Below are 12,140 nucleotides of genomic sequence, written 5' to 3' on the forward strand. Positions count from 1 at the left end.
AAGGGTGCCCGGGTTCCGACATACTCAAACCATATCCACAGTTTTCCAAGGAAGCCCACACATCGGAAAATCCAACGCCAAGTGTAGGTATCGTGACCAGGGAATGTACATATGATGGTGAGGTTTATAACCCTTATATAAATATTATAAAAATAATATTCCATTCCTTGATTCAATTTTCCCCAAATATTTATTCATAGTATAGAAAGTAAACTCTCAAGCACATATTCCATAAAGACCCACAAGTAATTCAAATAGTAATCAAAGGGAGCTGATTTTCTCACTCCCATTTTATCCACTTATATTCCCTTTTAAAAAAAATATTTTTTAATTACTTTTGTTCTCTTTTGTTCGTTCTCTTTCCTATTCTACCTTTATCTTACTTCACTTTTATATTATTATTTTTCCTACTTGCACTTCATTTTTAATATTATTTTTCAATGGATAGATGAATTCTTTAAAATTAATTTTTTACAAAACAAGGCAAAAATATTTTCCCCAGCCCCAACAACCCCTCTCTTTGTCAAACCCCTCCTCCTCCCATCACTACACTTAGGCCCACCACCCCACTACCACCCAATCAACCACTGCACTGCCCTCTAGCCCCAACAACATCAATGGCTCGCTCTCCCTCGACTCCTTTTCTCAACCCCTCTCTCTGAAAATTAAAAAACCAAAATTTTATTTTTCATCTCCAAAGCCAACTTTCTCTTTTTTATCTCCAAAAGCAACATCAGTCAAAATCATGTTTTATTCCCACCAAATTCTCAAAAGTCTCTGACTTGTTGTCCTTCCTTGTAACATTTTTGCTAAGTGATAACAAAGGGAAATTTCTAATGCTCGGGTCTGAAGTTTTTCGCTTCAAGTAAGAAGCTTTACACTCTGTGATTCAGCTCAACCAATTAAAGCGTTCTCAACCCACCCCCATGCCCCACCCTACATAGCCACCCACCTACCAATAGCCATAACTGCCCCAACGGAGCCAACCACAAACGACCTTATCGCCCCACCGATAGCCACACTCAAACCCAAAACTTTTAAAAAAACCTGGATGGTTTTTGACGAAAGAGGGGGGAAGAGAGAAAAAGAGGGAGAGGAAATGAGGAGGGGTGGGCTTGGTCAGGAGAGAGAGAATACGGAAAAGGTGCCTTGTCACCGAGGTAAAATAGGAAAGAGAAAGAAAAAAAAAGAAAAAAATTGATTAAAAAATATAAAATAAAATAAAAAGGAGTGTAAGTGAAGAAAAAAGGAGTGGGAAAATCATCTCCTTAATCAAAACTTATTTATACTTAATTTCCATAAAATACTATATTCCACAATTAAAACCATAGATTTTCGTAGATAACCCGATATCACCCACTCCATATACTTTAATAATAATCATAAATAATAGCCTTTAGAGATCCCATATCCTCAGTAACCCATATTGAATCAATTTTCAATCAAAACTCATTATGTAAGAAATTCCATATTAAAAGAACGAAGTACACTAAAAAACAAACGTCCATTTATTTACTAATAATCATAGCCAAGACCCAAGACTCACTTTTTCACAACCCATTGATCAAGTATTCCATGCTCATCCATTCCATACCTTCAATTATCAAACTAATATCAAAGAATTCCATACGATACTATAAAACAATCTCATAATCCCAACATAATTAACATAACTCAAATAAGACACATTAATAAGGTCATTCTAGTACTCCTCGAAGGGTAAAACTACATCGGAAGACTCACAGTCAATCGAGGGGTCAAACTGCCCAAACTTGGTCAACCGGGCCCGCAAGACCCATGACCTCTGATTTCCGATCCAAAAGTTCCTTCGGGTTCAACATGGTTTATTATATATGTCCTGCAAGTTTGGTCCGAATCGAACGGTCGGATCACTCGCTGTGGCATGATCGGACGGTTACTATTAACCTAATCTTTGAATTATTGAACAGAAGCATCTAAGGATCTGATTCGCGATCCGCGAATTTCTACACGATCCTAGATGTGCCTAGATCAACATATATGAAAATGAAGTCGATCCAGCGGTTGGAACATATGGAACCCGGATAACACCTAATATGCGTAATCTGATCGATAGTCAAACGGTAACCAAATTCAAATTCGAACATACCGTTGTGCTCGGGACAATATGAGGATCATTTTACGACCCAATGGCCCGCCACAAAGTGGCCTACGCACCACCATACACACCTGCAACACGTGGGTACCTAGAGTAAATTCCCCCGATCGGAAAATCTCCAAACCGTCGGTCAAGACCTATGCCAAATGATCAAGCACATCAAGAGGAGTAAGTTTCATATGCGTCGAAGACTAATTTGCCCGTTAAAGCAGTGAACGATTTTCTCTTCGAAAACCTAGAAAGTTTTGGCTTTGGATTCAATGATTTCTACATGAAATTGGGTCGGGTCCTTTAGGGAAATTACAGAGAGAGCGTAGGGGAGTATTTTGGATGTGATACCACTACTGGGAGCGGCCGGAAAAACCCACAAAAGTTCGGCTTTGAAACAGCGGGTTTTGGCCTCCCCTTTCATTCAATTTTTTGGTTTTATCGCTTGGAATCAAGTCTGGAAATTGGTATGAATGTGAAGAGGAGAGAGAGATGAAGAGTTTGCAAGTTGTGGCTCCGGTTTTGGTGGCCGGATGGTAGAGATATCTCGTTTGAAATCAGTTGTTCGTGGAGGTGGAGAGAGGCAGATTCATGAGGGGGAGAGAGAGCGAGAGAGAAAGAGGAATCTAATATTTTAAAAATTGAACTTCGAAATATTTACTATTGTGCCACTTCCGTAGATCATAACTTCTTCATTACAACTCCAATTTGAGCCTACTATGTGTCTACAAACTCATCTCAACGCAGTCTATGTCATGGTGCCATTCAATTCCCCAAAATCCTTTCAGATTAAAAAGTGACCAAAATAACCCTACTCCAGAGGACAATTTGTAATTTCATAATTAAATTAAAAAAATAATTAAAATTGCGTCGGGATGTTACAAATGGCACCGAACCACATTTGTACTTGAATAATTTATTTAAAAAATAAAAATAAAAATGCAAGAAAATATAAATAAAAAATGTGAATTAAGTAAATTGGTGGCCATGTGAATGAAGTAAAATAATACTAAAAACAAAGAGGGCCAGCAGATATTAAGCAGCCCAATACCCCCTCCCCAAATTTGTTTCAAATATCATTTCACCCAATAAATCTATCCTTACAAACTCCTCCCAAGCCTAACCCTCCACACCAAAACCACCACCACCACCCACACACCGGCGACCACCGAATCCTGTCGGTAGTAACTCTCCCAATTTGTTTTGGAATTTTGATGTCTCCCTTAAATTTCAAAGTAATGTTGATTTTTCCATTAATTATGAATTATAATATTATAGTTTCATTTTCATAAGATTCTTTTGTCTAAATTATTTTTTTCGACATTTTATACGTTAATTCCTAAAATAAAAATTTCTGGATCTGCTACTGAGTGTGGTTATTTTTGAATCTCGATTTAGCACAGTTAAAAGCACAACAGTTTGTACTAGTTCTTGTGCCCGAGCTGCTGGACTTGGTTGTCCTTTGGCCAATTGTTTTTCTTTCTTTTGAATGCAGAAATTGAGGTATTTTTTTCTTTTTTGGTTGAAGTTCTAATTGGAATGGGAAGTATACCTTTACTTTTGTGAATTTAATAACATTTGGTTTTTTAGTTTTTCATTTTTTATTATTCAAGTTTTAACTTTAATTCAAGGCATGGGTAGTAGCAATGGTACTTCAATTATGCTGACTGTGAGATACCCATGTGTTGACATACGTTATAATTTGTTCAGAACAAAAAATAGAAAGAGAAATACGTTAATTTGTAGTTTTCCTTTTGGAATTCTCGATTATGCCCTTCATTTGGTTGCTTAGAGGTTTGACGAAAATATTTGTTTTGTGGGTCTTTATCTTTTTTCGTTTGAAAATTTTGTGTTTTTTTTTTCTTTGGGTTCCTGAAAATGTACGAAGTGCATGCCAATAATTATTATTTTTTGTGATATACAGGATCATGAGAAATTACTCCACTTTGACAAAAGTAGACTGGAGTGCAAGATATCATGCATATTACTTGAATTCATGCATATTATTTGAACTTTCACATAATACAATATTCACAAGAAATAATACAATATGAAACAACATATGCTTTTGGATCGGATTCTTCATGCACCCCGATGTGTAATTTTCATAATTTTACCCCATCGTGTTTTTCCGATTACTTTCATAAGCCCATTCAGTCTTTCATTAGAGAGTACAAGATATCCCATAGATATTCCAATTACCAACCCAGATGCATACTCCATCAACACTACCTTCCAATCAAATCCATTTACATTATCCAAATCATCTTCCTGTTGTAATGATGATGGCGGTGATGGATGTGGAACACATGTTTTGGAAAGTGGAAATCCACATAATCCAACATTTCCACTATACGAATTATTTTCAAATGTATCAAATTGTTTGCCAGTAGGAATGGGCCCCACAAGTCGGTTTTTCGAAACATTGAACTTTCCAAGTGATGTCAAATTTGTCAATTGCTCCGGAATCTCACCAACAAGCGCATTTGAAGAGAGATCCAACCATTCAAGATTGCTCAAATCACCAAACGAGTCTGGAATTGTATCTGTAAGCTCATTATGTGAAAGGTTAAGCCCCTTCAATGACTTAAGTTTGCTGATTACATTTGGAATTTCTCCACTAAAACTGTTGTTTGAGAAATCAATAGTAGTGAAGAAAGTCTGGATCTTCGCCATTTCAATTTCGATGCCTTTAATTGCTACTACCACAGTGTCCTCACAATATTGTTCTCCCATATATTTCAGTTCCTGTTTTTGTAAGTTTTTCATGGCCGTCAAATGCTCAAAATATTTTGTTGGCAAAAGACCACTAAACTGATTGTTGGAGAGGTCCATGATGCGCAAGTTTTGGAATGGAAATCTAGTTTTCGGATTACCTATTCCACCATGGAATTTGTTCGACCTCAACATAAGAACTTGCAACTTTGGATGAGATTCCAGCCAATTGGGGAATGTGTCATGAATTTTGTTTCTTGCAACGTCTAGAATTTCCAACTCTCTACATGTGAGCAAAGACAACGGCAATGGCCCTTCCAACTGGTTTCCATTAAGGTTAAGATTCCTCAAAACATTCCGTGTAGAAAAGGTATTAGGAATGATGCCATCAAATTTATTCTTCCTTAGATCCAAAACGGAGAGCCTCTGACTGAAGTTCCCTATGCATTGAGGAATTTTACCACTCAATCTGTTATAAGACAAATCAAGTATTTGAAGGAAACTCAGGCTGCAAATAGTTGGAGGAATCTCTCCAATTAATTGGTTGTTTGATATGGTAAAGTAAAATGTGGAAGGTGGTGGAATTGGAAGCTTTCCTTGGAGTGAATTGTTGCGAAGGTCAAGATATTGAAGATTTGTCCACCGAAGTTCTACAGTGCCCGTCAAAAAGTTGTGAGAAAGATCTAAATACGTCAATGACTCTTTGCCCACATCCAACAACCATTTGGGAAGGTCGCCTTGAATTCGGTTGTGGGAAAGGTATAACGCTTCCAAGTTTGGTGAGGCTCTTAGAAAGTATGGGAACTCACTTATGTTACAAAACGAAAAATCTAGTGTCCTAAGTTCAAGCCAGGTGCTGTTACTCAAATAGTTGAAACTCAAGGATAAATGGTTAGAGGAAAGATTAAGCCTAACAAGACTCTGGAGTTTTGAAAACTTTTCGAACTCCACTGTTCCACTCAAGTCATTGGATGATAGATCAAGCCATCCAAGGTTCACTAGCTCATAGATTGATCTTGGAATCAGGCCATGCAACTTGTTATAACTTAAATCAAGCTGTGACAAAGAACGAGATTGGAACTCAAAGATATTACCGCTGAGTTGGTTGCTTCCGAGGTTTAACTCCTCCAATGATGGCAAGCTTCCTAACCAAGATGGCATCGTTCCGTTGAGTGAGTTGTTATATAAAGTGAGCTTGGTTAGGTGTCGAGGAATAGGTCCCACCAGTTGCCCTTTTGAAAACTCATATAAAGAAGAGATCCCTGATGAGTTACGCACAACTTCTGGAAATTGACCCACAAAATTGTTGCTACTAAGATCCAAGTCCTCGAGTCTCTCAAGGTTTAGAAGCGACCATGGAATATGGCCACCAAAACCGTTATATGAGAGGTCCAACAACATGATTTGTGTGAGGTTACCAAGCGATGCAAGATATGATCCTACAAAAGTGCAATTTCTGAGCAACAAATATCTCAAAGACCTGAAGTTTCTGGTGAGATGATGCCAATCTACTGAGATTCTAGTATCAGAGAGGTCTAAGCTTTCGAGTGGACTGCTCCAGTTAGACTTGGGGAAATAACCTGTGAGGTTATAGTTTGAACCTAAATTCACTTGTCGAAGGTTTGGTGGGTGGAAAATGCTCTGTGGGAATTTTCCTTGCAAGTGGCAATGAAAGAGTATAAGAGTTGTCAGCGAAGAAGACAGATTGTTAAAGGAATCAGGTACAACTGATGACATATCAACTGCAGCCAGATCAAGCTCCCTAAGATTGGTTAGGTTTTGAACAATTCTGTTCAAGCTAAGAGTATCTAGTGTCACAGCAGCTTGGGAGAGATTGAGTGAAACCAAGTTGGAAAGGTGGGAAATTTCTGAAGGGATTGGGCCACTGAAATTGGAGTCAGAGAGGTCAAGGTGAGTCATACTTACAAAGCCACCAAACTGGGAGGAAATTGGGGAGCCTCGAAAATCATTTCTTGAGAGGTCTAGCCGCCTGAGATGGCGAAGAAAGAACAAGCTGTTGTTGGAATGGATACTGCCTTGAAGCCCACCGAAATGAAGGTTGAGACTGATCACACGACCAGTCATCTTTTCACAAGTGACTCCACTCCATACGCAACAATTCTTGCCTTTTTGCCAAGAAATTGTCCTATTAGAATAGAAGGAAAGAGTACGAATAGAAAAGGCCTTCTTGAATTGAAGCAAAGCATAGCTATCATCAGGATGACATAAATGCATTGAAGAAAAAGAAGAGGAAGAGGAAGAAATAGATGATGATGAACAAGTAGAGTTAAATTGACAAGTAGTAAAGAGCAGGAAGAGGAGGCACAACCAACCCATCTTTCCTTCAAAATCTAAAAAAAAATTTGTGAGCAACTCTATAATGGAGACGTTGATTTTATAACAAGTTTCGTCAACAGTGATTTATCTGTAATGTCAGATATTTGATGCAAAATCATCAGCAAGCATCTGTTGACATTGAGGGTGAAACATCTTTTGGAAAATTTTGCAAACAAAGCTTTGATTTGATTGGCCTTGACGCTGATTGACATTTGCTTGGCCTTTTGTCACAATCTGTGAATGAACTTTGAGAGCAAAGTCATGTACACAGGATAATTAACAATTGTAAAAGGGAACTAGATTTTTATTTAAGGCCACAACAGAAGTCCAGCCGGTGTGACGATAAGGTTGTCCCCTGCCTGCGTTAGTTTTCACAGATGATTATCATTATTATTATTATTTTGGTAAATATTATGAAGTGTCTTCACACCAGAAAGTGTGGGATTAATTCCCGCTCGATGTTCTGCTTTCTTTTGACCACAAAATGCTCCTAACTGACTTTGAATTCCTGCCAATAGTGACAGCTGAAGATGGTAATTTGCCAATTGCACTGCACCTTGTAATTACATATGATTTTTTCAATTGAGATGATTCAGTATCTATATTCTGTTGACAAGATATGATGAACACCTGAGCTGACTCTTTCTTGCGTTTATTCATCTAATTGGAAAAAACTTGCGCCAAGTCACCACTAAGTTTTGCTTGTCTTTTCACTGTCTGTCGCTACCCTTAGGCATTTGGTGGGCATCACTCTCAACTATTTTCGGTCGATTCGATGAAAAAGGAAATAGCTTTAACTTTATGAAAGGGGGTGCAACTTTTTTTGGGTGAAATGAAAGGTGCAACTTTAACTTTACGAAAGGTGCAACTTTAACTTTATGACTTGCCATGTTTATCGACTCATTAGCCAAATTTAACTTTATGCGTGTGCAAGAGCTTCTCGTGCCTTCCCTTCACTAGCCAGATTCCTAAACATCGGCTCTTCTCAAGTACCTGCATATAAATAAAACATAGAAAAGATTATATTAAAAACTTTGAAGAAACACTAGTCTCAAGAAATAATGGATGTACACTTATCACATATTACTTAATTTGGTAGAGATTTAATTCTTATATTTCCCTCTTTAAATCCAATTCAACAATTTTCTTTTAAAATCCAATTCATCTCACCTGCTACTCAACAAATTCTAAATGTCTTCCTTAGCTTGCAAGCTCTTCAAGCAGAGTCACCTCATCTACATCCAAGTAGATTCATCTTCTTCTTTTTTTTTTTTTTTAAAAAAATTGGTTGGAAGATGAACTTCATTTTAAGACCTCACCCAAAATAGGGAGGGCACTATGACAACAAACAAAGCAACCCAGTAAGGAAGCCAAAGAAGCTATCTAATCTGTACTTTCAAATAAACAAGAACAAACAAACTGTCCCAGATAATGATATCAACATATAAACAAAATTGGGTGGAGAGGCGAAAAGACTAGTCGAACCCTGATCCCTTCTCTCCTTGCCGACAACCTCCTCCCTTCCACCCATTTTCCCCTTCCTCTCCTCATCTCCCCTTCTTTTTCTCCCATATTTTCCCTTCCTCTTATCCCCTCTTCTCCTCCCATTCCCTTCCCTAGATAGTCTAGATCTGTTTGTATGTTTGTTTTGTTTGATTATTTTTGCAGTGTTCTAGGTGGCTGGTGTTGCCTTTGTCTCAGCGGTGGTGACAGTAGTGAAGCTGGATTGTGTCTCTTCTATGGAGAATTGTGATACCTAGTGGCTGATGTTTTGTCTATGTTTCAACGGCGGCGGCAACAACGACGCTAGTGGTAGTTGTTGGGATGTGGTGCTTTTCTCTACTCTGCGCCAACAGAAGAACTATGCTTAGTCATATAAGGTTTTCTTTGTCAGGTTCTGAGTTGAAATGGAGTGCTTCTCATGGGGTCCTCTTTTATTGTTGTTTCTGTGTTCCTCCTATGTGTTCTCTCCTAGTTTCTGCTATGATATATGCCTTGCAGTTTGTGTGGGTGTCAAAGGACTACGATTTTGCTCATAGAAGTTTCCTTTTGACAGTTGGGATGTTTTACGGTCCTCTCATGTGGGTTTACTATTTGGGGTTTCTACGGTCCTCTCATGTGGGTGTTGGAGGTCTTTGTGCTAGTTTTCAGTTTTAAATTTTTTTCTTTTATTGTAATGTTCCAAAGTGACCTGAAAGGGACTCTCTTGTTAGTCTATGAGATGTGTGGTAGTCTTTCATCTTCTGGGGTTTGTCTCATGAGGTTGTCCTAGGAAGGTTTTAATGAGGCCACTTTATCATGTCCCTTGTTTTAGACAAAACTAGCTGGATTAAGCGGAGCAAAACAACTCAGTAAGCAAAACATCGTCAAACTAAGGAAAAACTAATCCACCACAAATCAGCCACCACAAGCCAACCACTAACAGAGCAGCACCAAAGCAAGGGAAACATAACTAAGAGACTGGAAAGAGGTGGTGCGAGCACCTGAGCAGTAGCTGTACACAAATTCCACGATGTTTGCGATTTCTCGCTTTGCTGGATCGATGTCTGAGTAACAATCAGCCCGAGAATCTCCATCTCTACTAAAGTCGTATACACCAATACACCTAGAGGAGGAAGGCAGGAACCGATCGAAGGACAGCCATGGGACAACACTGAAAGGATTGGAATTGGGGAGATATGGGGGAGTAAAGCGGAAATGAGGCATATAGGCCCAGAAAAGAAGCATAAAGCCCCAGCAACGAGCATGAAAGCTCCAACGCATCACCAACTCCTCACAATAAGAGAGTTTCGGACCTGAACCTCAAGAGAGAAACAAACCAGGGATGGTAGGGAAAGGGGAGGGGACAAGGCCTCCTCCCTTTCAAAGAGATTAAACTGTGCGAAAAGTTGGGAGATGGCTAGCTTCTAGGTTTTGGAGAGAAGATAGGAATTAAATCCATCTAGAATAGGGAATTTGTTCTCCTAATGTGATTAGGATTTGACTTTTGATGCATTTCCTTTGACCAGACCAAACGCCACCAATCCCAACAAAAATAGCTAACTTATAATTGAATTAACACAATATTTTGGTGCCTCATAACTGCCCAAGTTCGTTCAAAAGCTTGCTTTCCAAGAATGGTAACTTGTGATGCTAAGTTGTCAAAACTCGCGCATAATGTCAGCACTAACCCACTGGTACTAAAACTGATGTAACTTCCCGTAGAAAACTCAAAAGCACGAACCGTAAAATTCTCCAGAAACTAGACTTCCTGAGCCTTCCAAGCATATAAAGCACATTATCTTGTTCTTCCTGAGCACATAAAGTTAAATCTGTAAAGTTGACCCATCTGCACAGGCAGTTTCACGAGTTCCAAATTTCTGCCTTCTTTGCTCTTTTTCATCATATTTTTCTCTTTTTAGCTCCAACTGAAATTTTGGGACGATTTCCTATAAAACTCACACTAAATACATCAAAACAACCAATTTCACGTAAGAAACTAATGCAAATCATAGGAATAGGGTATAAAAAATAAGCACAAATATGGAGTTATTAGTGGGTAAGCTGGATATACAACTTGAAGATTGGGTGATGGTGGATTGTTCTACCTCCTTAGGGATACGATCCTATACAATATTCTCTTACCTGGTTGAGTCTGATGGGAAATTCTTATTGGCATTTTATCATCGCGATCGTGGCTAAGGTTATTGGCATATTTACCAGCTTGATTCATCACGAAAAGATTGGACTAGAGTTAAAACTTTGGGAAAGAGAGTACTGTTTTTGAGGCATATCGTCCTCAATTGCCAGTCTAGCAATCGGGGTGGCGAGTGAATTTGCAAACATGATATTTTGGCGCAACTATGATGGTTGTTACGATTCTTATACTTGCAAAACAGAAGGAGAATGGAGAGGTAATCAAAGATTTTATCCTTTTGATAGCATAGCAAACGTAGATGTTGAACCTTTTGAATTTTTGTATGATGATATTCAGTTGTTGTTTTTATTGTATTTATATGGCCACAGTCAATTGTCTATCTTAAGTTGATTCATATATTAATATTCTTAGTACCATTCACGAACTTAACTTATCATACTATTGATTTTATGTTTTTTTATTATATTTTTTATTTAAAAATTCTGGGATTGTATTCATAATTTACCCAAAAAATACACTAGCAGCAAAGGGCCAAAATGCTACTAGCCAAAAATTATGGGATTTTATGTATGCTATTTCGTACTTTCGTACTCTTTTTTATACAAGAAACAACACATTTTGAGACGCTTTCTTAGCCTTTAGGGGCATGTTTGGGAGGCCTCAGTAGACAGGACAACCTTAAATAGTACTTCAAACCCACATTTGGCAGGTAAGGCCATCTCCAATGCAAGGACTCAAACCCAAATTATCCCCCAAAATCTTTCCCAACTCAACAAAATGAAGGACCCAAAATTTGGGAATATCCAAATTTGGACCCAAATATGGGTCCAAGTATTGCCTGGACCCAATACTATTCATTGGACCCCTGAGGTGGCAGAGCCCATGTGCTTCAAAATTGGTGAGACCTCGCTGGTGACATTTTCTGATGGGTTTTGGCTAAAGCCATATGTTAGCACCACAAGCTAGAGCCGTTGGGCTTTCTTTCCTTTTAAAAAAAAATCAAATAGTATTGCTGGGGCCCACACACATTGTGTTTCCAGCTCAAATAGCCATTGGATTTCAAAGAATCTGTTTTTTTTTTATTTTAACAATTCTAATAGTAACTTTAATTGTTTCAATCCTCATTTTGTGTTTTTAATTATGTTGTGTGTGTTTTTTTTTATGTGGTGTGTTTTTTTTATGTTGTGTGTTTTTTTATGTTGTGTGTTTACTTTTGGAATAAAATTAAATTTATGAAATTTCAATTTTTTTTAGGTCAAATTGTTTAAAAATTTAAATTATGATGTTATTTAAAAAGATTAAATGAAGAAAAGTTATCCCTAAAAA

General features: G+C 38.0%; 1 protein-coding gene and 1 long non-coding RNA gene across 2 annotated transcripts in view; both read right to left on the reverse strand.

The window, feature by feature from the left end:
* LOC148918987 (uncharacterized) overlaps window positions 1-12,140 on the reverse strand; it is a 70,705-nt gene that overhangs the window by 21,343 nt on the left and 37,222 nt on the right. The window lies entirely within an intron of this gene.
* On the reverse strand, window positions 4,110-7,221 carry LOC103326740 (receptor-like protein Cf-9 homolog). Its single transcript, XM_089049279.1, has one exon. It carries the CDS (start codon window positions 7,175-7,177, stop codon window positions 4,208-4,210), a length of 2,970 nt encoding a protein of 989 aa, XP_088905405.1. The 5' UTR covers window positions 7,178-7,221; the 3' UTR covers window positions 4,110-4,207.

The sequence above is a fragment of the Prunus mume genome, linkage group LG3, assembly GCF_029339155.1.
Source record: "Prunus mume cultivar Tortuosa linkage group LG3, ASM2933915v1, whole genome shotgun sequence".
In the NCBI taxonomy this organism is placed as follows: domain Eukaryota; kingdom Viridiplantae; phylum Streptophyta; class Magnoliopsida; order Rosales; family Rosaceae; genus Prunus; species Prunus mume.